Source organism: Notothenia rossii, assembly GCF_949606895.1.
Source record: "Notothenia rossii genome assembly, chromosome: 5".
Taxonomy (NCBI): domain Eukaryota; kingdom Metazoa; phylum Chordata; class Actinopteri; order Perciformes; family Nototheniidae; genus Notothenia; species Notothenia rossii.
The window spans coordinates 3,712,187-3,739,524 of NC_136903.1; the positions used below are offsets into that span (position 1 = coordinate 3,712,187).

Below are 27,338 nucleotides of genomic sequence, written 5' to 3' on the forward strand. Positions count from 1 at the left end.
AGTTCATCATTCATATTAAGCTCATACTGTACATAAATAACACTGAATTAATTAATTGTTGAGAGGAAACTAAAGAAATGGCTTCAACAAGAAAGATCACATGTTTAATCCTAACAGGTATTACAAATTAAAATATAAAAGCAGCCCACACAATTACATCACTATGAAAATATTCATATATAATATTAAAAAATACAATGCATGCAGTATTTGTTGTGTTTATCTGTATTTAATGAACAACATGGCTGGGTGCTGGGTGCTGGTTTGTGGTCGTAGCACTCTCTATCTAACCACTCGTTCAGGTGCTTTCTCGAGTGATTGCAACCAACTACCGCACACGTAGTTCCCGAACCACATTTCTTCATGTTGTAATTGTTATATCCTCTTTGTCTCTGCGATATCAGTGCTTTGTCGGCACAACGGAGCTAGCTAGCAAAACAAACCCAGTCCGCCAAAACGGAAGTGCATTGCATCGAAGGGAGGAGTTCAGGATGTAGAGCGGAAACGGCTCAATAACTTGTGTATTGAAAGTAGCAAGGTCGAGTGCAGAGACTGAGAGAACACAAAGAGGTAGTCAGAACAGCACATCGCACCGGCCTTCACTTTGTATGGGAGCCGCGCTCCCCCGCAAACCTAGGAAGAAACATTATGGTTTCCCACTACATCTGAAGAAACGTTAGAGAAAACAAATGAGTATGATGGTGCCAGAGCAGGGAGGGACTTCCACAGGCCGGCCGAATGCTGATTGGAGGATCGTGTTGCCAAGAGACTCTATCTGAGTCTGCGCACCCTGCTAACAAGCTACAATTCAAGTGATTCTATCCTTGCAACGTTTTTCTGGTTCAGCTCACGCTAAACCTGCCCAGATACAGAGGGGGTGCCTCGCGCCATTGAACGAGTAAAATGCTAATAGGCTCTGTGCACAAGATGGCAAGAGTTTTGACAGCTTGACAGTTTGACAGTTTGTTATGACACACCGAGAGCAAGAATGAGCGGATTTCGGGGTAAAGAAAATCGATTGGCCTTCCAGCGTGTAAGAAACTCGTACATTGCTGTGTGCCCCTTTGTATAAATTCGTCCCGTTAACAGAATCAGAATCCCTTTATTAGTCCCACAGAGGGGAAATTTGCAGCGTTACAGCAGGAAAGAGCCACAGACAGCTTAGTGTTGCATATCTTACATGCGTTCAAAAGTACTAAGTTATAATATAATAAACATTATGCTAAAAAAAAGATTAAAAGTTACATAATTTTCAAAAATACAGATCAAAAACAAATCAAATCTACAAATCAAATCCTGTAGCAGTTCTTAGGATTTAGCAGCCCGGTATATATTACAGTTATTAAAGATGGCATATGTATATAAAGTATTGCACATAAAGCACATATTGCACATAGTTTGACGGTATTTAACAGCAGCAAGTTACACAATGTTATAATCGGGAGATAAGTTTCCATTCATTTCGGCAAGCCTGGCAACAACGATAAAAAGATTTCTTGCTCCCAAACCAATTGTGTATTTCATTACAAAAAGCAGTTATACCATACTATGTTTAGGGAATAATGAATTATATCCTCAAAACAAACGCACACATCAATAACAAAGGAAAATACATAATTTAATAAATCCACAATATGATAACATTTTACAGATTAATTTAATAAACTTTTACAAAACATATGTTGATGTTATATCGGGGGGGGGGGGGGGAAATACATATTTAAACATTTCAATTAGTCTCTGCATATTTAAGTAGTGCTAGTTTATATAACAGATGAACAGATGTACAATATCCAGAAAGTAGATCCAAAAAATATATATAATGTGTGCATTTCCAACATATCCTCTGATAGAGTGTTAGTCGTTGAGTTGAGTATTGAGCCATTCGTTTTTTTTTCGTGGTGCGATGTCTGCTGAGAAGTCCTTGCTTCGCTGCCTCGCTGACTTTGAGGACATCTGGGTCTGGCAGCTCCTCCCGCACGGCCTTGTAACGTGTACTCCTTTGAACATGTTTATATGATAATTAGGACTTTAAGAACAATTTTACAATCAGACAACGATCACAAAGTTGTAGCAGGCCAATTACTTAAGACAATATACAGGACTGTCTCAGAAAATTAGAATATTGTGATAAAGTTCTTTATTTTCTGTAATGCAATTAAAAAAACAAAAATGTCATACATTCTGGATTCATTACAAATCAACTGAAATATTGCAAGCCTTTTATTATTTTAATATTGCTGATTATGGCATACAGCTTAAGAAAACTCAAATATCCTATCTCTAAATATTAGAATATCATGAAAAAGTATACTAGTAGGGTGTTCAACGAATCACTTGAATCGTCTAATTAACTCGAAACACCTGCAAGGGTTTCCTGAGCCTTGAAAAACACTCAGCTTGGTTCAATAAACTAAATCACAAGTATGGGGAAGACTGCTGATCTGACTGCTGTCCAGAGGACCGTCATTGACACCCTCCATCAGGAGGGTAAGACACAAAAAGACATTTCTCAAAGAGCAAGCTGTTCACAGAGTGCAGTTTCAAAGCACATCCACAAAAAGTCTGTTGGAAGGGGGAAATGTGGCAGGAAACGCTGCACAACCAAGAGAGATGACCGCAGCCTTAACAGCATTGTGAAGAAGAGTCGCTTCCAGAATTTGGGGGAGCTTCAAAGACAGTGGACTGAAGCTGGAGTCCAGGTATCAAAAGTCACTGTTCACAGACGTGTCCGGGAAATGGGCTACAATAGCCGTATTCCCATGGTCAAGCCACTTCTGAACTCAAGACAACGGAAGAGGCGTCTGACTTGGGCTAAGGAAAAGAAGCACTGGACAGTTGCACAGTGGTCCAAAGTCCTCTTTTCAGACGAAAGCAAGTTTTGTATTTCATTTGGAAGTCAAGGCGCCAGAGTCTGGAGAAAGGCTGGAGAGGAGTAAAATCCAAGTTGCTTGAAATCCAGTGTGAAGTTCCCACAGTCAGCGATGGTTTGGGGAGCCATGTCAGCTGCTGGTGTTGGTCCACTGTGTTTCATCAAGCCCAGAGTAAATGCAGCTGTGTACCAAGAGATTTTAGAGCACTACATGCTTCCGTCTGCTGAAAAGCTCTACGGAGATGAGGAATTCATTTTCCAGCATGATCTGGCACCTGCCCACAGTGCCAAAACCACCAGTAACTGGTGTACTGACCATGGCATTACTGTCCTCGATTGGCCTGCAAATTCCCCTGACCTGAACCCCATAGAGAATATGTGGGGTATTGTGAAGAAGAAGCTGAAAGACACCAGACCCAACAATGCTAATGAGCTAAAGGCCGCTATTGAAGCATCCTGGGCATCCATAACACCTCAGCAATGCCACAGGCTGATTGCCTCCATGCCACGCCGCATTGATGCAGTAATCCGTGCAAAAGGATTCCCAACCAAGTACTGAGTGCATTAATGGACATTTTCAAATGTTTGATTGTGTTTTGCTGTTATAAATCTTTTTTTTTTACTTGGTCTGAGGAACTATTCTAATATTTAGAGATAGGATTTTTGAGTTTTCTTAAGCTGTATGCCATAATCAGCAATATTAAAATAATAAAAGGCTTGCAATATTTCAGTTGATTTGTAATGAATCCAGAATGTATGACATTTTTGTTTTTTTAATTGCATTACAGAAAATAAAGAACTTTATCACAATATTCTAATTTTCTGAGACAGTCCTGTATATTACCTTACACCGTCAGCAACTGTAAACTGCTTTGGCTCAGTGGAGATGAACACCATGTCACTCACTCTGCCTGGTTTCACACCCTATTAATTACACAAAAGAATTGTCAAATTAATTGAAATGGTCGTTGATGCAACATACTAAATCAGCTCTTGGCACAAAGGAAATACTCATTAAACCGTGGATTGGTTGTGAACACATACTGTACTTACCATGGTTCTTGGCTTGTGCCATCGCTGCTCTGTTTCAGTGCAGCTGAGGACAGGGGGTACAGCAGCCAGGTTGAGGAGTATCGTGCGGTCTGGAACAGCAGTGCAACATTGTGGTTGCAGAGTGCTGTTCCAGCTACACAGGAACACTTTGCCACTGCAATCTCCAGGTGAACAGTTCTTAAAACAAAATGTCAGTCATTTTACATTTAGGACACTGCTTCAATACAACACAGACAAATGAGAAAGCTGAGAGCAGGCTGATCAGTAGTAGTAGGTGTGGGAAAAGGCTAAACCATGTCAGGTTTTCTGTGACATCACATACACAGAAGTTCTGCTGTTTGGAATACTGTAATTTAAGGACATTCAAACAGATATGCTTGTATAGCCTGTCTCAGCTCTCTCAATGTATTATCTTATATTATAACTACATAAAATAGTGTTAGTAGAACGTTGAACAGCTTAACATAGATGTAGGGTACAAAACCAGCACTTACCTAACACTGGCCAACACAAATAATTGGACCCTACATGGATTATACTAACCATTCGAACAGCAGCCGTCACAACCAGTTTCTGGGGTTTCCATCAAAGCAGAGATGGTTTTCAACCTCTCATTAAGAATCTTTGATGAAAGGTAAGTTTGGGTTTAGCAAATGTATCATTTTTTTTTATCAGATTCTTGAAAATGCACTTTTAACATAAAAGCCACCTCAGCCAGTTGGTAGAGGCTCATAAAAACAAAATTGTGTGGTCAGTCAAAACAATTACAATTGTGTGTGGTTATTTGTGGCCCATTTGATAAAAAAATGCATCACCAGAAGTCCTAATTTAAGGGGTCATTTCTCAAGATTTTCTTCCAGGGTAGCATCCCCCCGGACCCCCCTAACATAGGGGGGTCCCTAGGTCACCATTGCCATAGCCCCACCTAAAATATTTTCCTCCGGCCGCCACTGCCTTCTACAGAATATAATGTTTGCAAGTATAGAGTAGTGGCTGATGTTTTTAGTCAGAAACAGGTAAACTGTAGTGTTCACTTACTCAGTGTTTGAATAACCCATTTGCTGTCGGGGGAGCCCTATTTTCATTTATTTTTAAAGATGCATTCCCGTGGATTTTTCTGCGAGCGGCACGGAGATCATACTTGTTGCCTCTTTGCAAATCTCACATCCACATTTTTTTTTTTAATGAAAAGCCATTGATACCTTTCATTCCACTCCATTTTTTCTGTCAAGTTAAAATCTGTAACCATAGCAACGTAGGTAGCGTAAAGAATGCAGAGCCGCAACGTAGAGATACGGCAACACCCAGAAATATTCACAAATATAAAACGAATATTCAGAAACTGTAATGAACAATGATTATTATTTATTTCAAGAACTTCTATTTACAAAAACTCAACATTTGTAATCTGTGTGACACAAATATGCAAAACATTTTAGCTCCCCCCCCCCCCCCCCCATTCGAACACTGCAGTTATGGCATTTCCTGTTTCTGCCGGAGAGAGGGGAGTTTGTCCCAAAGCTTGCCCCTGTATTTAATCCCTCCATCTGACAGGAGGGTCGTTGTCACTCCACTCCACGAGTATGCAATGCGCATGCGTGAGTTTTAAACTTAAACTGTTGCCCGATTTGCATATATATATAATTCCAAAGCTGCTAAAGACCTTTCAAATGAAGGTATAGAGATTTGTTCTTGAATCAACTTTTTTATGGAAAATCTTTTATGTAATTGTATTTAATTTGAAATAAAATGAAAGACATTCACAGTTAATGTAATTAGATATAAGTTTTGAATGCCATACATTTTTGCATACATTCACAGTAAATATTTATTCAGTATGATAGCTGTCTAACAGAAGTTAAATCAATTTCTCACTCATTCTGACAATGTACTCAACCCAATAAAACGAGTTGTTAAATAATAGTTGAGTCACGTTGTAACAACAATAACTCATCTCTCTCGTTCAGATTAATATTATCGTTTTTTTTGGTGTTTTCTCTTTTCCGCCTTGCCAAACGCCACTGTGACAAGTGTTCTATTTGGGGTGCCATATATGGCGGACCATCTCGCGCATGCGCATTGCAAATCGGGCAGGGATTCAGATCGGTTAGTAGTCATCACACTGGGTCCAGGTGGCGTCTCGTCGCTACGGTTCTCTCTCTCTGTTTTCCTGAGAAAGCGTTTGTGAGCTCCAGCACTACTGATCCATCATCTGTGTGTCTGGATAAACCTCCGAATGGACTATGTGCTCTTTTTTCTGGAGCATTTACCTCGGACTATAGGAGCTAGCTTAGCATGCTAGCTGGAAACACGTTGGCAACACTAGTCAGATTGAGAGTTTGATGGAGAGAGAAACGGTGTGTTTAACGGAGTTTGCAGGAAAAGGTGATCTAGTAAACATGAGTAAAGTCCAAATGCTGCTGTCGTTGAAGAAGCAGCGACTCACTGCTGAAGAGATATTTGCTCTGTTGGAAAAAACGATAGCAGAGTACGAGGAGGAGCTGTCTCGTTCCAAAGAGGAGATCAAGAGACTCCAGAAACTACTGGACGCTGTGTTACAGCCTAAGCTTCGGATTCACAGAGCAGGTCTGTTCCCTTTACTCTTCATTAACACTTTAAACCAGGGGTGTCCAAACTACGGCCCGGGGGCCGCTGTTACCGAATAAGATGTGGGCCGAACAACTGGTGATATTCTGTAACGGTATAGGCAGATGTATCAGGGGCGTGGCCTTTGTCGAATAACCAGGAAATACACATTTCGATCGCTTCTTCTGTCGTTTACATCAATCTTTTGGTATATTTGGCTCCATAGGAACACTTTGATGCACATTCAGTACCAGTGTGTGAGGTTGTGGTTGCGATGCCAATATGCGTACGCGTACAGCGAGGACTACAAAAAGACACATGAGGTGACTGGGGATGTGTGTTCAAAACATTGCAAGCTTAAATAAATCATTTAAACCATTTATTGTTTCCAGACTTATTACTGAATATCATTCTTAATGTGATACCAAGTCCATCTGAGAGCTGTGTATACCTTCAGACAGCCTACAAGTGAAGCACACGTTGTTTACTCACAGTTTGAAAGCAGCGTGGAGAAGTCTTCAGCTGTGGAGCTGTGATCCGCCCAGGATAAACTGTGATACGACTTCTGCGCAAACAACCAGCGATCATGTTTAATATTAAAGACTACACACATTGATCCCTTATCAAAACGGTATTCTGCACTTTGTCACACTTATCCAGATAAGATGTGACTGTTTACTTGTTTAAATTTTGATACAGCGACACCGAATGACGAGGGTACTCACATAGGCTACGTTGAGAACTAGAAACACATATATTCATACTTTTTCACACTGTTAACATGTTTTCGTTTCTAAATGAACTTGTATGCGTTTATCCATGTGGTCTTTGTTCTCATGTGTTTTATCTATTTTTGTGTAACTTGGTAATATTAATATGAATTCCTTGTTATTGTTGTATTTCCACAACAGGTGATGATTATAGCTACTACTTAACGAAACACATGGTCTGATTTGCATATTTGAATTTAATGTGTGCACTAGAATACATAATACGTAAAATGACCACTTATCACAACATAATGTAGGCTCGCAGGCTGATAAACTAGGATATCTGATCTCGGTGGGTCTTAATGATGCTCAGTCGGTAGGCTATACAGGACTGTCTCAGAAAATTAGAATATTGTGATAAAGTTCTTTATTTTCTGTAATGCAATTTTAAAAAAAAAAAAAAAAAAAAAAAAAAAAAAAAAAGTCATACATTCTGGATTCATTACAAATCAACTGAAATATTGCAAGCCTTTTATTATTTTAATATTACTGATTATGGCATACAGCTTAAGAAAACTCAAAAATCCTATCTCAAAAAATTAGAATAGTTCCTCAGACCAAGTAAAAAAAAAAGATTTATAACAGCAAAACACAATCAAACATTTGAAAATGTCCATTAATGCACTCAGTACTTGGTTGGGAATCCTTTTGCACGGATTACTGCATCAATGCGGCGTGGCATGGAGGCAATCAGCCTGTGGCATTGCTGAGGTGTTATGGATGCCCAGGATGCTTCAATAGCGGCCTTTAGCTCATTAGCATTGTTGGGTCTGGTGTCTTTCAGCTTCTTCTTCACAATACCCCACATATTCTCTATGGGGTTCAGGTCAGGGGAATTTGCAGGCCAATCGAGGACAGTAATGCCATGGTCAGTACACCAGTTACTGGTGGTTTTGGCACTGTGGGCAGGTGCCAGATCATGCTGGAAAATGAATTCCTCATCTCCATAGAGCTTTTCAGCAGACGGAAGCATGTAGTGCTCTAAAATCTCTTGGTACACAGCTGCATTTACTCTGGGCTTGATGAAACACAGTGGACCAACACCAGCAGCTGACATGGCTCCCCAAACCATCGCTGACTGTGGGAACTTCACACTGGATTTCAAGCAACTTGGATTTTGCTCCTCTCCAGCCTTTCTCCAGACTCTGGCGCCTTGACTTCCAAATGAAATGCAAAACTTGCTTTCGTCTGAAAAGAGGACTTTGGACCACTGTGCAACTGTCCAGTGCTTCTTTTCCTTAGCCCAAGTCAGACGCCTCTTCCGTTGTCTTGAGTTCAGAAGTGGCTTGACCATGGGAATACGGCTATTGTAGCCCATTTCCCGGACACGTCTGTGAACAGTGACTTTTGATACCTGGACTCCAGCTTCAGTCCACTGTCTTTGAAGCTCCCCCAAATTCTGGAAGCGACTCTTCTTCACAATGCTGTTAAGGCTGCGGTCATCTCTCTTGGTTGTGCAGCGTTTCCTGCCACATTTCCCCCTTCCAACAGACTTTTTGTGGATGTGCTTTGAAACTGCACTCTGTGAACAGCTTGCTCTTTGAGACATTTCTTTTTGTGTCTTACCCTCCTGATGGAGGGTGTCAATGACGGTCCTCTGGACAGCAGTCAGATCAGCAGTCTTCCCCATACTTGTGATTTAGTTTACTGAACCAAGCTGAGTGTTTTTCAAGGCTCAGGAAACCCTTGCAGGTGTTTCGAGTTAATTAGACGATTCAAGTGATTCGTTGAACACCCTACTAGTATACTTTTTCATGATATTCTAATATTTAGAGATAGGATATTTGAGTTTTCTTAAGCTGTATGCCATAATCAGCAATATTAAAATAATAAAAGGCTTGCAATATTTCAGTTGATTTGTAATGAATCCAGAATGTATGACATTTTTGTTTTTTTAATTGCATTACAGAAAATAAAGAACTTTATCACAATATTCTAATTTTCTGAGACAGTCCTGTATACTATTTCAAAGCAAATATAATATTTATTTTATATGGCTTAAAGTATACATACATTCGCTCACATTATAAAAGATGATCGGGTTGAATTGTTCTGACTCTTTTAACAATGTTAATGCGAGAAAATAACCTGTGATGATCAAATACATCGTATTGATCAGTGGCTCACTCATAACGCGCATGGCACTAGGGATTTTTGCTATTGGGACTCGGGTTTGAGTCCAGCATGAACTTTTTTGTTATTTTCATGTCGATGGACACTGAATAATATTTTTGAATAGAGCTCATAATATTGTTTGCCGAGAACAAAATTAACGATCAAGCAGCATTTTAAATTGTAAATATCCCTGCAAATGAAGCAATGACATTTCTGCTTCTATCTTTGCAAAATGAGTAAACAGTCAAATTTGATCTGGATAAGTGCGGCAAAGTGCAGAATACCGTTTTGATAAGGGATACATGTGTGTAGTCTTTAATATTAAACATGATCGCTGGTTGATAACCACAGAACTCGTATCACAGTTTAATCTGAGCGGATCAATGTTTACCACAGCTCTCCACTCTGCATTGGAGATAGGTGTAAACAACTCAGACAGACTGTATGTTTCACTAACAGACGGTATGAAAGTATAAACGGGTCTCAAATCAACTCGACATCATATTAATAACGATACATGATACAAATATAAGACTGACAACAAGAACAAGCCACAGAAGTCGTATCACAGTTTATCCTGGGCGGATCACAGCTCCACAGCTGAAGACTTCTCCACGCTGCTTTCAAACTGTGAGTAAACAACGTGTGCTTCACTTGTAGGCTGTCTGAAGGTATACACAGCTCTCAGATGGACTTGGTATCACATTAAGAATGATATTCAGTAATAAGTCTGGAAACAATAAATGGTTTAAATGATTTATTCAAGCTTGCAATGTTTTGAACACACATCCCCAGTCACCTCATGTGTCTTTTTTTTAGTACTCGCTGTACGCGTCCGCATGTCGGCATCGCAACCACAACCTCACACACTGGTACTGAATGTGCATCAAAGTGTTCCTATGGAGCCAAATATACCAAAAGATTGATGTAAACGACAGAAGAAGCGATCGAAATGTGTATTTCCTGGTTATTCGACAAAGGCCACGCCCCTGATACATCTGCCTATACCGTTAAAGAATATCACCAGTTGTTCGGCCCACATCTTATTCGGTAACACCGGCCCTCAGCTAATTCAAAAAGTATTTGGGAAATATGGCCCACAATGAAATGTGCTTTTCTCATATTGCACTTCTTAAATATATATGTACAGCCATATTACACACTAGTATTCATGTGTTAATAAGCTCACTAAAATAAATTCAGTCAATTCCTGTTGATAAAATGTTCTAACAAATCTTAGTTGACGAAAAAAAACCTAATAACTTATTTACACAGCAAGCTTGAAATAGACCCTTCATATTTCATGTTATTATAATCACTCTGAGGCTTCTGTTTTTAAGGGACGAGCTGCCAACACGATAAATGAAACCCGATAGAGAGCTGTGATGTTGGCTGTTTTTTTCTTAAAGCATATTAAGCCTAATTTAGCTACATTTTGCTAACTTATAACTTAAAGGTGGGGTAGGTAATTTTGGAGAAACCAGCTCGAGTACGCTAGAATTTGAAAATACACAGCCGGAAAAAATCTCCCACTTCCTTACAGAGCCCCTCCTCCAACACACACGAATGCGCACATGACCAATGAGGGTACGAGATAAGTTTGTGCACAGATGGAAGGCTGACAGGCAGGTAGGCCATCCAGTTACTTTAGCCGGGCCGGCTCAGATGATTGGTCGTGCTTTTTACAGTACCACGGCTTCCACAGATGACATTTTTTTATGGATTTGTTGTCAAAGCACTTCAGATATTCATTGCTATCGGGATGTTAAAGGCCCAGTGAAGTGCATGTTTTTGCACCAAAATGAAATGGCAGTTTCATTCTTTACATATCATTGTGCCTGTTCATGGCTAAAATAATTTTTAATAATTCATAATTAATGAATTAATTAATTATTAATTTTGCCGTCTGAGCCTAACGGAAGTTGCAGACGATAGTGGCTGTGACGTCACAAGATGTACCCAGTTGCGATTGTAAACATGGCGGAGACTCTGGAAAGTGATACTAGTGTGAGAGAAATGATTGATTTGGACAGCTTTTCGGACAGGATAGATGAGGAAAGTGATCAATCTGGTGCACTTTGAGGGCAACATTAAGAGATTTATGGATACAGCTCTCAACACTCATATGAAACATATATTTCAATAATCAAAAAACATTGGAAGGATTTCTTAACCTATTTTATACAACTAATATTACATAGATGGAAATATTTGTTTACATAGATGACCAAACCCACTGAGATAACTTAGGCTACAGTTTACCTCCCTGAGCTGACGTTATCTCTCTCAGTCCCACAGGAGAGCACTCTTCCTCTCCTTATTGTTGAAACAGCTAATCTCCGTTAGCTCTGAGCTAGCACCAGATGCTAACAACAACCCTGTAACTCTGTCAGTCTCTCTTTCTCTCTCTCTCTCGAATCGACCAGTGGCCTTTATTTATCATGATCAATCAAAGAATCTCCGAAACAATGACCCCAGCCAGGCTCACCTTCATCTTTTGGGAACAGAAACATCGCCACTTCGGCAGACTTGACATTACTACAGCCAGCGGCAATGCATCGTTTCCCCTGTGTTTTTCATCCCTCTTTCTTCACTGTCGCCTCCATTGTCAGGTTTTCTCGATTGGCAATCACTCCCAGTCGACTCCGACACACTTTCCAGGAAAATACTAGCTCAAAAACGTTGAGAAATTCGACTTTGAAAAAGAGAAAAAATGAACGGTGGTGAATGTAAACAGTGCGGCGGCGTCCATCTCGTGACGTCACGCAGTAGATCGCAAGCCACGCCCACGAAGGCGAAGGTCGACTGCAGATTTCCCCGGAAAATTCAAAACTCGTCAAATTCGTTGCTATTCCAACATCTTTTGATATGGGTTCCAATGGACAATTTTGGTCATTACTATACGTATTAGCATAACAGATCATGCACAGGTGCACACTTCACAGGGTCTTTAAGAGCATTCCATGGAATATAACAAAAAGTGTATCTCGAGCCGGTTTCTCAAACTTACCTACCCCACCTTTAACTTACGAGGCGATATACCTCACCTTTATGAGTGGCCCAGCCCTTTGTATATTTTTCTGTATGTGGCCCTCTTTGAAAAGAGTTTGGACACCCCTGCTTTAAACTCTTTGGTAACACGCGGATGTCTTTGGTAACACTTAAGACTATTTATTATTGCTGGGCAATGATTACACTTTTGAATCATGATTAATCAAAGGATTTTCTGCGATTAATTGCATTGTTATGCACACAATTCAATAATGAATTCAAAATTAGTGTTTTGCGCACTTTTATTTTAAACAAATAAGGTTATTTTAACAGTAGTAGGCCTATTCCCTTTACAGAGTAGCATTCAAAAATATTCCATGTCAATCTCAATGCCTGGAACAGATTACAAATGTCCATGTAAGAGTTTGGTACCTTTCTCCATGTTTCTGTCCCCCCCACTTATGTTCTGTGTTGGTTCATGTGAGCACTGCAGCAGTCTAAAATGCTCCTTTTATAAACACTTTCAACTCTTTTTCAAGCTGAAAAATAATTTCTTTGATTTAAAGACAAGTGAATACATTACATAACGCATTAATAAATGAATTATCATGCAATTATATTGACCAAAAAGTAATATACAAAATAAATGTAGAAAATATTTAATTCATAAAATAATAAAAGTTTCCTTTTGCAGTTGTTCCACTATTTATCTCTATTATTTGTTTAATGTTCCCCATTATAAAGTTATTTTTAATGATTTATTCATTGTTAAATGTATGTATTTATTTTTGTATTCAGTTTGCGGGTTCCCTCTTCTATCATCATTTATAGAAGTGCAACCTTAAACATGTACACAGTAAAATGCGACACTGACAATAATCAAGAAACGTAATAAATCAAACACTGACAGGGAACATTTTATTGCAGTATCATTATTTTACATAAGAAGGTGCTGTACATGTTTCTGAGAATACTTTTAAGTACTTTTACTTAAAGGGGACCTAGTATGCAAAATGCACTTTTTTATGTATTTTATACATAAATATGGCAACGCTTTATATTAAGGTACACAAATTAACCATCAACTAGTTGCTAATTAACATGCATATTAGCAGTATATTGGCTCTTTATTAGTCATTATAAAACACTTATTAATGCCTTATTCTACATGACCATATTCTACAAGTAATAAGCCATTAGTTGAGAGTTTTTCCTCAATAACCCTCTAATTAGTGCTTATTCATTGCAAGTAAGGAAGTTATTGTACATGAGTTGTGGTCTTAATATGCTCTGCTCAATAAGGGCCTAATAAGGAAGTAGTAGCACAAGAATAGTAATTCTCCCTTAATAACACTTAACAAATATGATCTATTCTTAATTAGGTATTTATATCTAAGAACATGTTCCCTATTCTAAAGTGAAGTCTTGTTCATAACCAATAAGCTAGTAGTTTGACTCTAATTGACCTGAACATGTTCCGTATTCTAAAGTTGCCTCGTCTTGTAAGGAGACTCTCAAATATTCAGAAAATACAATCCTCCCTTTTTTCCTCCTTACCCACATCTCTAAAAAAAAAAAAACGGGGGTGCAAACGAGCAGATCCAGGATTTGGCTCCTATGACGTCATTGGTGAAATGTGGAACACGTGACAAGTCCCAACCTATCGTCTCCGGCACACGTCCCAACCTATCGTCTATCGTCACAAGACAAAAAGATCCAACTATAATTTTATATATTATTATGGATTGAACATGGACAAAAGTGATTGTATTGGTAGATGATCCTGTGCCACTGTGAAATAATGAGGCCTAATTGAAACAATTACAAATACTTTGTATTGATCCGGTCCTTTAACAGTATTTTTATAAGTTATTTTTGTAATCTTTTAGTCGAAAAAAAACTAAACAAAATAGAAACAGAATTCACATTGATTAATGTTATGTATAGTGTGGATTATGGGCTGCTAGCTCACATAACATTGCATTGGTGGTATTAGTAAGTAGATTTACTCAAGTACTGTACTACTTATATTGATATACTTAAGTATTTCCTCTTTTGCTTCTTTTGTAATTCTGCTGCTCTACAGTTCAGAGGTAAATGATGTACTTTTACTACATGTATTTAATACCTTTAGTCACTTTACAGATCTGGATTAATGATGTGAAATATGATCAACTCTTAAATCAGACTTTAGTTACACCTGGAGTAAATTCACAAGCTACCCTTCAGTATACTACTTTACTTAAGTACTTCTGATCAGGCCCGAACTGGGACAATAATGGCACATTTCCACTACAGCACGGTTTTAGCGTGCCTTGCCCGGCCCGTCTTTGGTTGCATTTCCACTTGGTGTAGTACCGACTAGCGGGTACTAATTCACAGTTTTCTGGCCCAATAAAATCGAGGTTTTTAGCGGAGCAATAACCAGGCTGAGTATGCTAAACTAGAGAGAGAATCACTGGCAAGGGGGCTACAACTACAACAAAATGAACATATTTGACCGTGATTTAATTGTAATACACGTTTAAAAATGATGCCCGAAGTAACAACATACTGATACCGGTTAGTAAAAACCATGAATTAATGCTTTGACAAGTCTGCAGACAGACGGCAGGCGAAAAACCTTTTAAAATGCGTGTTTTCTAAATGGAGATCGGCCAAGCTAACGCATTATATTCTCCGACCGTCCACACTCACAACAGCGGCCTATACAGACATAAATAAACCAGCGACTGTATTCTCCATGACACAGACAGTCTGTGGTTTGTACTTGTATAACTTTTGTCTAGTTTCTGAACACATATGAGGAGCTGTGAGCTCTGAGTGCTAACGGCTGATGTTGTTTTTCTGTGGTTCTCATTGAAGATGACGTCAAGGCTCCGCCTACACTGCGTTACTATAGTTACCGTCCCAGCTACTAAACTGTAATGGAAACGCAGCATAAAGTGAGCCAGTCCTAACAAGGCCTAACTTAAGCCGAGCAAGGCCCTGCAATGGAAATGCGCCATAAGTCAGGCCGGGAATTATGCACCCAGTCAGGCCACTACCAGTTTTTCTTTGTGCCATTTTGCAGGATTTATCTGTGAATATTTACAGCGTTGCTGCCCATAGGTATAGCCCTATAGTTTAAATCTACTACCCCATAATAAACATATGGACAGGGGTTACTATTCAAATCCTCTAGGTGTGTCTCGGTAAGATTTATGTTTCAATTTTGGAGTTAAATGCATCAATCTGGTGCACTTTGAAGGGAAAATAAAGAGACTAGATCTATGGAAACACCTATATGAAACGGAACTCTATCCATTAATTAATCATTGACCACATCGAGCTCTGTAGATTAGATTGTCATTTTTTAACGCTATGTTCTCCACCAGCGGATCTCTGTGTGCACGGTGATGCAGTGAGTGTGAGGCCCCGCCCCCACACAGACGAGAGAGAGAGAAAGAGAGATCTCCACACCGAACACGTTAGATGCCAAGGGAGATACAGTATATGCCTCATCACACTTTGTTGATTTTGGCATTATAGCTGAAAGACTTGTCGTGGGCTTGTCCACTTTTCTTTTAACTGCCGGTTGTGATAAAAATGTGTCAATTGTATTGATTTTACGAGCAAACAATGTTTGTTTACAACTTCTTCCCAAGCTTCACGCGCCCCCCCCTGCAATAGCGCTGCGCCCCCAGGTTGGGAACCACTGGTCTAGCTGAATCCCCTCTCGCAGCTGTGTGTCTGTGTATTCAGCATGATGTCTGCAGGAGGCACTTAGAGTAAAGTTGTTATATATATATTATACATATAATGCCACTGTTATAGCAGTTAACACTTGTCAAGCTATTTGCTGTATCAGAAACAATGTGCTGCGTGTTTTGGGAGTAATATGGTCTGTGTTTACATTAGCAAGCATGCTAACACTCAGAGCTAACACTGTAGGCTACTGGAGAGAATGTGTAACATAATGTCCTTGCGGTAAACTCTGCGAGAGAATAAGGTTTGAGCTCCTACTGTTTCAGAAATAATGCTTGAAGTGGTCTGAAACATAATATGCAGGGGTGCACATAACTGGTACGCATGCAAGGCAACAATCTGAAATGCGTACCATCACTTGTGTCACAAAGCGCATTTGCGTACCGACGTTAGGGGTTTCACAACTACCAATATTTACTAGTCGACACGTTTTTCAAAATAGCAGTCGACTAGTCGTTACGTCATAATAAAGACACACAAAGAGAGGTTTACTGTATTTTCTATTGGAACTCATACAGTAACATTAAACACTGCATTTTAATTTGTGTTACATGGCTGAGTAAATAACAAACAGTAACTGGACTCACCAAAATCGACAGCAAAAAACTCTTGTTTACATAAATGCCACGTAAATCCAGTGCGCAACACTTTATTCGCTGTCCTCCACGATAACGTCCACCTTTCCATATTTTTGGTTTGAACACCAACGCATCGACATGTGAGGGAAGGAGGCTTGACCGCTTTCGGGTGACAGTGTTGCCTGCCAGGGAAAAAACCCTCTTACTCGGGGTGCTTGTGGCTGGAATAGCCAGGTAGCTCCTCGAAAGCGGGGGAAGCGGTGCACGTTTTCTGCCCACCACTCCAGTGGATTATCCATTGTGGGGATATGCGGTGACCGCTGGCAGTAATCCCGTAGCTCATCATCCGCATCACTGTTGACCCGTGTTTTCTTGCTATTCGTTTGCCTCTGTTCAGTGCTGACGCCGGTCCGTTGCTCACTGGTGCTAGCATTACTGCTAGTGCTAGCTGTCGGCAGCGGGTGTTTCATCTTCAGATGGTTGCGCATAGCAGATGCATTTGTATTGTACTTCAGTACAGCTGTACACAACTGACACTTCACTGTGGAGTTGGTTACATCTTCGTTGAAGTACTGCCATACATAAGAATGTCGGACGTGTTTTGTAGCATTTTGCAGCACCTCGTTTACCTCCATTTTTTTCACGACTAGTTGACTAGGGCCTACAGCGCCGACTAGTGGTAAAGGTAGTCGACTAGTCGATTAGTTGGTGAAACCCCTAACCGACGTACTTGTGAAGCTTTTCCAGAATGCGGTTAGATCACCGGACGAGAGAGTCGGTCTCCATATGCACAGACAGGGCTGCTGTTAACGTCGGTCTGTACAACGGAATTGTGCCAAAACTACGCCAACCGGCTGCGGAGGGAGACTTCCAGGTACTCATCTGAGTACCTCACTGAGAAAGTTATGTGCACCCCTGATAATATGGCATTTAATCACAGCAGCGTTTAGCTGAGTTTCTCCCGGTAGAAAACTCTTAGCAGAGGAAAGCTGCATGACGCTACAAAGGGGCGTGGCTAGCAGCAGCTGTTCCATTTAAAGCTACGGTCTCACTTCAGTCATGTTTTGTATAGGTATGGCCCTACAATATATTTTTAGTATTACCATTCTATAGGCGTAGTGTAGCCGTGAACGATCCCAAATACAATTCCTTGTTTACATTGCAGCTAGTGCTAAACCAGAAGAAATAACCCCTTTTCATTTTTAACTGGAAGTGGAATGGGGCTGGGCTACGTGAGGTGAATTGAGCCAACAAAAATACACAATAGGTGGGACTAGGAAAGATAATATTAAAGTATAAAAACAAAGTCATTATTAGGGCTGAAAAAAAATGCCTCCCGTTTTAATGTTGATTAGATTTTTAAATGCTGACTGTGTGCTTCCTGTTTCCTGCAGATGTCCAGCAGCTGGTGGTGGTTAAAGAAGAGCCTCTCCCTGACCAGCAGGAGTGGAGCACCAGTCTGGACCAGGAGGACGCAGAGCCCCCCCCACACATGAAGCAGGAACAGGAGGAACTCAGGATCAATCAGGAGGGAGAGCAGCTTCAGGAGCTGGAGGAGGCTGATATCACCAAGTCCACTTTCACTCCTGACCCTGTGAAGAGTGAAGATGATGAAGAGAAACCTCAGTCCTCACAGCTTCATCAAAGACAAACTGAACACATGGAAACAGAAGCTGATGGAGATGACTGTGGAGGACCAGAACCAGCCAGGAACTCAGATCCAGAGAGCAGTTTACAACCAAAGACTGAGGACTCTGGAGACTCTTTTGCACCTGACTCTGAAGACTCTTCTGAACCTGACACTGAAGACAGTGCTGATTGGAAGGAGACCAGAGAACCTGCATCAGGCTCAAAGTCACTGAAAAATAGACGTGAATCTGTCAGTGATCCACGATGTAGTGCTGAAAAGAAACCATCCAGTTGCTCAGTCTGTAAGAAAGCTTTTTCACAGAAAGGAAATTTAAAGAGACACATGAGAGTCCACACAGGAGAGAAACCACACAGCTGCTCAGTCTGTAAGAAAGCTTTTTCAGAGAATGGAAGTTTAAAAGCACACATGAGAATCCACACAGGAGAGAAACCCTTTAGCTGCTCAGTCTGTAAGAAAGCTTTTTCAGAGAATGGAAGTTTAAAGGCACACATGAGAATCCACACAGGAGAGAAACCCTTTAGCTGCTCAGTCTGTAAGAAAGCTTTTTCAGAGAATGGAAGTTTAAAGGCACATTTGAGAATCCACACAGGAGAGAAACCCTTTAGCTGCTCAGTCTGTAAGAAAGCTTTTTCAGAGAGTGGAAGTTTAAAGGAACACATGAGAGTCCACACAGGAGTGAAACCACACAGCTGCAATGTTTGTGACAAAAGATTTAAATGGCGTAATTGTTTAAGTAGACACAAGTGTGGTGGTCGTCAGCCCTCAAAGCTTAATGAAATTCAAAATGAGGATGACAGAGAGGCAGAGCCTCCAATCAGCAGCTCAGCTGAACACATGGAGACAGAAGCTGATGGAGAGGAAAATGAATAAGTCTTATGACAGTTCACACATGAGAAATATCTGCCTGAGTGGATCAACAACATTCATATAAGACTTAAACGAACTCTATCTTTATCAATATAAGTGGACAATATGTTTAATGTTTTTGTCATACTGATTTTCTGATGTATACGTTAACCACTGACTGTTGATGACCCATTTCATTGTGGATTGAGGGCTCCAAGTTTCCATATACAGATATAGGATGATTTGATGTATTGTTCTTTATTTCTAAATGTTTTGTATCATTGCTTTCCTGTTAATGATCCCTGTTTTGCATAAATATACCTGTTATCTGATTGTTTTTGCTTCTGTAACTGTAAGGGAACACATTTGCCTATTTTGTATCCTGATGACCTAATGCCGTTACATGTAATACTTTAGAATATAATATAATGTCTTTATTGTCATCACACATCAGTGTAACGAAATTCAGTTGGCTTCTCTCACTGCAGTACATAAATAAGAACACGTCCATAAAAGTAGTGATAAAGCAGAGATACAGTTGCAAGAAAAAGTATGTGAACCCTTTGGAATTACCTGGATTTCTGCATAAGTTGGTCATAAAATGGAGGAAGCCACTGCTGTCCAGATAAAACATTGCTGCACATTTGAAGTTTGCAAAAGAGCACCTGTCATACTTGTCAACCCTCCCGATTTTTGCGGGAGACTCCCGATGTCATTGCCCTCTACGGTTTCCTCCCGGGCTCATATTTCTCCCGCATTTCTCCCGATTTCTGACAAAATCCGATTTACTCAGGACTGTTTCCACTCGGACTTTAATACAGCCACACCATTGTTTGGTTTTCATGGTAACACGTCTCTTTAGTAGCGCGCGCAACTGAACGTCTGAGAGGGTGAGGCAGATAGTCACAGAAAACAGAACAAGAATCGACAACTACTCTACTCTCTGCTCACTCCTTTCCTGCACACACATATGCTCCAGTGTTTCCCCTACCATTGACTTGGCGGGGCGCTGCGCCCTGCCAACGGAGCCCCGCGCCCTGCCTGAAATTCAAGGTGTTTTTAATTTGTTTTTTAATTTAAAAAAAATATATATATATATAGCACCAAATTTCAACTGAAGTAATCTATCTACGGTCACTTTTCACATTGAACATGTGCTCTTTTATTAAATAAACTAAACGCCATGTTATTTATCCAATGTGTTCATGTTTCAGTGTCCACTGCTTTGCGTATTCACATTCTCCCTCCGCTCTGTTTCTGAAGGGCGGGGCTCACACACACACACACACACACACACACACACGAATGCACACACGCTCACAATCAGAGACAAGAGCGGAGGAAAGGAGGAGAACAACAAAGTGTAAAAAAGTCAAACAAATCTGCTTTATTGCCCCGAGCTCTGCTGTCCGCCCGTTTGTGTCCCCCCCAAGTTTCAAATTCGTTTATTATTATTTTTTTAACCGCCAGCCGTTATCGTCACGGGAGAAGGACACACACATCCTGCCCAGGTGGACGCGCGCGAACGCGACAACGAACGTAGCGCGCGCATTCTAAAAATAGCTCACAGATGGAGCAGGTAACCCGGTTTTGAACTACAGTATTGAGATGGGAGTTGGTTTATTCAGTAAATTAGCTCAGGATAATTGGATGTTCTGTCTACACCTGTTGATGTGAGGCTAATGCAGGACTTGCTAGCTTGGTGCTACCGGCATTTAGCGGCAGTGACTCAACACATTGCCTCTAAAAATGTATTGTCAGCAATGTATGACAAGCAGACTGCTTGTTTAATGTTAGACTCACACCAATAGCTCAATATGATCATAACACGATTGCTTTCATATCAGAGATCAGATGAGGTGGAGCTGCCTCCAGCAATAGAGGATGAGGCAGAGAGAAGCAGCAGCAGCACAGGGTTGCAGCAGGTATGTTATATGCTGTAGTCAGGTGGTTGAAATGTATCAATGAAAGGAAGAAGTGTAGGCTACATGATAAAAAGGGAATACAGTTTGAATAAAAGTAATACAACTTACTACTTTTTAATGTACAAATACTTTGTTACTGTACGATATCAATAACAATAATCCACAGCTCCTCTCTGTTCCAGAGGATAACAAAAATTTGGGCGCCCCGACATTTTTTTTCGAGCAGCACCCTGCCAAGGCAGTAAACCTAGGGGAAACACTGTGCTCCATCAAGGACGGTGCTACAGGCCAAAAGGCAGTGCACTTACAACTACAATAAGCATGTTAATGTTAATCTAACAGCTCTGGCTATCCACTAGCACTTCTAGTAGACCTCAACAATGGAATTATGATCAGTAGAAATGGCCATGACATGGGACCTTTAACTAGACGGAAAATACAAATAAATTGTTCACATGTGAGAATCTAATTATGACATGTTTTTACTGAAAGGATTACTCAAAACGATAATCAATTATAGAAACAGCTGGTCAATTATTTTAAATTTGACAATGAATCAACTGATAATCACCCTTACTTATATACTGATAACAATACTAATAATAACATTACGTTTTGTGGGACGATGTTTTTCGCAAAAGCTTAGCAGCACAACTATTGGTGGATTGCTGCACTGGTTTTATCCCCCTAACATTGAAGTCTTAAATGATTGATTCATAAAAAACAATCAATATTTGTAGTTTCATTTTTAGCTGTAATTACTCAGATTATAAATGTATATCGATTATACTTGATCATTTATTCACCATGCCTCTACTTTGTTTTCCTCTCAAAAGTGACTTTGGCAGTTGAACCTGAGGGGCCGCAGACCCAGGATCAGATTCCTGTCTGTACCGCTCTCCTCCGGCCTGACTCCTCCTCTCTCCATTGAGTGGAACTTTAAAAAAACACATGAGAGTCCACACAGGAGAGAAACCCTTTAGCTGCTCAGTCTGTAAGAAAGCTTTTTCAGAGAGTGGAAGTTTAAAGGAACACATGAAAATCCACACAGGAGAGAAACCATACAGCTGCAATGTTTGTGACAAAAGATTTCAATTGCGTAATTGTTTCAACAAACACAAGTGTGTTGGTCGTCAGCCCTCAAAGCTTAATGAAATTCAAACTGAGGATGACGGAGAGGCAGAGCCTCCAATCAGCAGCTCAGCTGAACACATGGAGACACAAGCTGATGGAGAGGAAAATGAATATGTCTTATGACAGTTCGCACATGAGAAATATCTGCCTGAGTGGATCAACAACATTCATATAAGACTTAAACGAACTCTATCTTTATCAATATAAGTGGACAATATGTTCAATGTTTTTGTCATACTGATTTTCTGATGTATACGTTAACCACTGACTGTTGATGAACCATTTCATTGTGGATTGAGGGCTCCAAGTTTCCATATACAGATATAGGATGATTTGATGTATTGTTCTTTATTTCTAAATGTTTTGTATCATTGCTTTCCTGTTAATGATCCCTCTTTTACATAAATGTACCTGATATCTGATTGTTTTTGCTTCTGTAACTGTAAGGGAACACATTTGCCTATTTTGTATCCTGATGACCTAATGCCGTTACATGTAATACGTTAGAATAGAAGAGAATGTCTTTATTGTCATCACACATCAGTGTAACGAAATTCAGTTGGCTTCTCTCACTGCAGTACATAAATAAGAACACATCCATAAAAGTAGTGATAAAGCAGAGATACAGTTGCAAGAAAAAGTATGTGAACCCTTTGGAATTACCTGGATTTCTGCATAAGTTGGTCATAAAATGGAGGAAGCCACTGCTGTCCAGATAAAACATTGCTGCACATTTGAAGTTTGCAAAAGAGCACCTGTCATACCTGTCAACCCTCCCGATTTTTGCGGGAGACTCCCGATGTCATTGCCCTCTACGGTTTCCTCCCGGGGTCATATTTCTCCCGCATTTCTCCCGATTTCTGACAAAATCCGATTTACTCAGGACTGTTTCCACTCGGACTTTAATACAGCCACACCATTGTTTGGTTTTCATGGTAACACGTCTCTTTAGTAGCGCGCGCAACTGAACGTCTGAGAGGGTGAGGCAGATAGTCACAGAAAACAGAACAAGAATCGACAACTACTCTACTCTCTGCTCACTCCTTTCCTGCACACACATATGCTCCATCAAGGACGGTGCTACAGGCCAAAAGGCAGTGCACTTACAACTACAATAAGCATGTTAATGTTAATCTAACAGCTCTGGCTATCCACTAGCACTTGTAGTAGACCTCAACAATGGAATTATGATCAGTAGAAATGGCCATGACATGGGACCTTTAACTAGACGGAAAATACAAATAAATTGTTCACATGTGAGAATCTAATTATGACATGTTTTTACTGAAAGGATTACTCAAAACGATAATCAATTATAGAAACAGCTGGTCAATCATTTTAAATTTGACAATGAATCAACTAATAATCACCCTTACTTATATACTGATAACAATACTAATAATAACATTACGTTTTGTGGGACGATGTTTTTCGCAAAAGCTTAGCAGCACAACTATTGGTGGATTGCTGCACTGGTTTTATCCCCCTAACATTGAAGTCTTAAATGATTGATTCATAAAAAACAATCAATATTTGTAGTTTCATTTTTAGCTGTAATTACTCAGATTATAAATGTATATCGATTATACTTGGTCATTTATTCACCATGCCTCTACTTTGTTTTCCTCTCAAAAGTGACTTTGGCAGTTGAACCTGAGGGGCCGCAGACCCAGGATCAGATTCCTGTCTGTACCGCTCTCCTCCGGCCTGACTCCTCCTCTCTCCTCCAGCCTGACTCCTCCTCTCTCCTCCAGCCTGACTCCTCTCTCCTCCAGCCTGACTCCTCTCTCCTCCAGCCTGACTCCTCTCTCCTCCAGCCTGACTCCTCCTCTCTCCTCCGGCCTGACTCCTCCTCTCTCCTTCAGCCTGACTCCTCTCTCCTCCAGCCTGACTCCTCTCTCCTCCAGCCTGACTCCTCCTCTCTCCTCCGGCCTGACTCCTCCTCTCTCCTCCAGCCTGACTCCTCCTCTCTCTTCCAGCCTGACTCCTCTCTCCTCCGGCCTGACTCCTCCTCTCTCCTCCGGCCTGACTCCTCCTCTCTCCTCCAGCCTGACTCCTCCTCTCTCCTCCAGCCTGACTCCTCTCTCCTCCAGCCTGACTCCTCCTCTCTCCTCCGGCCTGACTCCTCCTCTCTCCTCCAGCCTGACTCCTCCTCTCTCTTCAATCAATCAATGTTTATTTATATAGCCCAATGTTACAATGTTACATTTGTCTCAGTGGACTTCACAGTTTGTACAGAATATCAGTATGACAATACGACACCCTCTGTCCTTAGACCCTCACATCGTACAAGGAAAAACTTCCAGAGAAAACCCCACAGTTTAAAGGGAAAAATGGGAGAAACCTCAGGGAGAGCAACAGAGGAGGGATCCCTCTCCCAGGACGGACAGACGTGCAATAGATGCCGTGTGTAAATTGAAAAGATAATACATTTGCAACATAGGTAGTCCAAATGTTTTGAAATGCATGTGTGTATAATAAGAAGATGAATCCACGAGGATATCCATCCAGGACTTATGATCCAGGACCGCAGCCACGACTCAAGATCCAGGACTCGCAATCCATGACACAGGACCGCAGGATCATCCATGACTCCTGATCCCGGCGTATATAGACACCAAAAAGAAAGAAATTTGGGGAAGCTGGGTTAATCGGAACATGAGAGTACACAGGTATAGACAGAGAGAAGGAAGAAGTAAGATGTCCCCCGACAAACTAAGCCTATATCAGCAAAACTAGGGGCTGAATCTAATCAGCCCTAACTATAAGCTTTATCAAAAAGGAAGGTCTTAAGCGCACTCTTAAAAACGGATAGGGTGTCTGCCGTCCGAACACAAACTGGAAGCTGATTCCACAAAAGTGGAGCTTGATAAGAAAAGGCTCTGGCTCCCATTGTACTTTTAGAGACTCTAGGAACAACCAACAACCCTGCATTCTTGGAACGCAATGCCCTAGTAGGACAATAGGGTATAATCAGTTCTTTAAGGTAAGATGGCGCCTGCCCATTAAGGGCTTTGTAGGCGAGAAGAAGAATTTTAAATTCTATCCTGTGTTCTATAGGGAGCCAGTGTAAGGCAGCCAGAACAGGAGTAATGTGGTCCCTTTTCCTAACTCTGGTTAGTACACGAGCTGCAGCATTTTGAATCAGCTGAAGCCACTTGACTGACTTCTTGGTACACCCTGATAATAAGGAGTTACAATAATCCAGCCTTGAAGTAACAAATGCATGGACTAGTTTCTCTGCATCGTTTTGAGGCAAGATCTCTTCCAGCCTGACTCCTCTCTCCTCTGGCCTGACTCCTCCTCTCTCCTCCGGCCTGACTCCTCCTCTCTCCTCCAGCCTGACTCCTCCTCTCTCCTCCAGCCTGACTCCTCCTCTCTCCTCCAGCCTGACTCCTCCTCTCTCCTCCGGCCTGACTCCTCCTCTCTCCTCCAGCCTGACTCCTCCTCTCGCCTCCAGCCTGACTCCTCTCTCCTCCAGCCTGACTCCTCCTCTCTCCTCCGGCCTGACTCCTCCTCTCTCCTCCAGCCTGACTCCTCCTCTCTCCTCCAGCTTGACTCCTCCTCTCTCCTCCGGCCTGACTCCTCCTCTCGCCTCCAGCCTGACTCCTCCTCTCTCCTCCAGCCTGACTCCTCTCTCCTCCGGCCTGACTCCTCCTCTCTCCTCCAGCCTGACTCCTCCTCTCTCCTCCAGCCTGACTCCTCTCTCCTCCATCCTGACTCCTCCTCTTTCCTCCAGCCTGACTCCTCTCTCCTCCAGCCTGACTCCTCCTCTCTCCTCCGGCCTGACTCCTCCTCTCTCCTCCGGCCTGACTCCTCTCTCCTCCAGCCTGACTCCTCTCTCCTCCAGCCTGACTCCTCCTCTCTCCTCCGGCCTGACTCCTCCTCTCTCCTCCAGCCTGACTCCTCTCTCCTCCAGCCTGACTCCTCCTCTCTCCTCCAGCCTGACTCCTCCTCTCTCCTCCAGCCTGACTCCTCTCTCCTCCGGCCTGACTCCTCCTCTCTCCTCCAGCCTGACTCCTCCTCTCTCCTCCAGCCTGACTCCTCCTCTCTCCTCCAGCCTGACTCCTCTCTCCTCCATCCTGACTCCTCCTCTCTCCTCCATCCTGACTCCTCTCTCCTCCAGCCTGACTCCTCCTCTCTCCTCCGGCCTGACTCCTCCTCTCTCCTCCGGCCTGACTCCTCCTCTCTCCTCCAGCCTGACTCCTCTCTCCTCCGGCCTGACTCCTCCTCTCTCCTCCGGCCTCACTCCTCTCTCCTCCAGCCTGACTCCTCCTCTCTCCTCCAGCCTGACTCCTCCTCTCTCCTCCAGCCTGACTCCTCTCTCCTCCAGCCTGACTCCTCCTCTCTCCTCCAGCCTGCCTCCTCCTCTCTCCTCCAGCCTGGCTCCTGCTCTCTCCTCCAGCCTGACTCCTCTCTCCTCCGGCCTGACTCCTCTCTCCTCCAGCCTGACTCCTCTCTCCTCCAGCCTGACTCCTCCTCTCTCCTCCGGCCTGACTCCTCTCTCCTCCAGCCTGACTCCTCTCTCCTCCAGCCTGACTCCTCTCGCCTCCAGCCTGACTCCTCCTCTCTCCTCCGGCCTGACTCCTCCTCTCTCCTCCGGCCTGACTCCTCTCTCCTCCAGCCTGACTCCTCCTCTCTCCTCCAGCCTGACTCCTCCTCTCTCCCCCAGCCTGACTCCTCCTCTCTCCTCCGGCCTGACTCCTCCTCTCTCCTCCAGCCTGACTCCTCCTCTCTTCCCCAGCCTGACTCCTCCTCTCTCCCCCGGCCTGACTCCCCCTCTCTCCTCCAGCCTGACTCCTCCTCTCTCCCCCGAAATGACTCCTCCTCTCTCCTCCAGCCTGACTCCTCCTCTCTCCTCCAGCCTGACTCCTCCTCTCTCCTCCAGCCTGACTCCTCTCTCCTCCAGCCTGACTCCTCCTCTCTCCCCTCCAGCCTGACTCCTCCTCTCTCCTCCAGCCTGACTCCTCCTCTCTCCTCCAGCCTAACTCCTCTCTCCTCCAGCCTGACTCCTCCTCTCTCCTCCAGCCTGACTCCTCCTCTCTCCCCTCCAGCCTGACTCCTCCTCTC

The 27,338-nt window shown here is 42.2% G+C and overlaps 1 protein-coding gene and 1 long non-coding RNA gene across 2 annotated transcripts; one reads left to right on the forward strand and one right to left on the reverse strand.

Annotated features, from left to right (window-relative positions):
- Positions 1–1,029: 1,029 nt before the first annotated feature.
- LOC307041859 lies at positions 1,030–4,549 on the reverse strand. Its single transcript, XR_013808913.1, has 3 exons — positions 3,926–4,549; positions 3,717–3,796; positions 1,030–2,000 (listed from the first exon to the last, which is right to left on the reverse strand). It is a non-coding gene; the product is annotated as an uncharacterized lncRNA (long non-coding RNA).
- Positions 4,550–5,995: 1,446 nt separating this feature from the next.
- LOC307041893 (uncharacterized protein) lies at positions 5,996–19,565 on the forward strand. Its single transcript, XM_079685455.1, has 2 exons — positions 5,996–6,511; positions 18,107–19,565. The coding sequence occupies exons 1-2, from the start codon at positions 6,268–6,270 to the stop codon at positions 19,231–19,233; spliced, it is 1,371 nt and encodes a 456-aa protein (XP_079541581.1). The 5' UTR covers positions 5,996–6,267; the 3' UTR covers positions 19,234–19,565.
- The last annotated feature ends 7,773 nt before the right edge of the window (positions 19,566–27,338 follow it).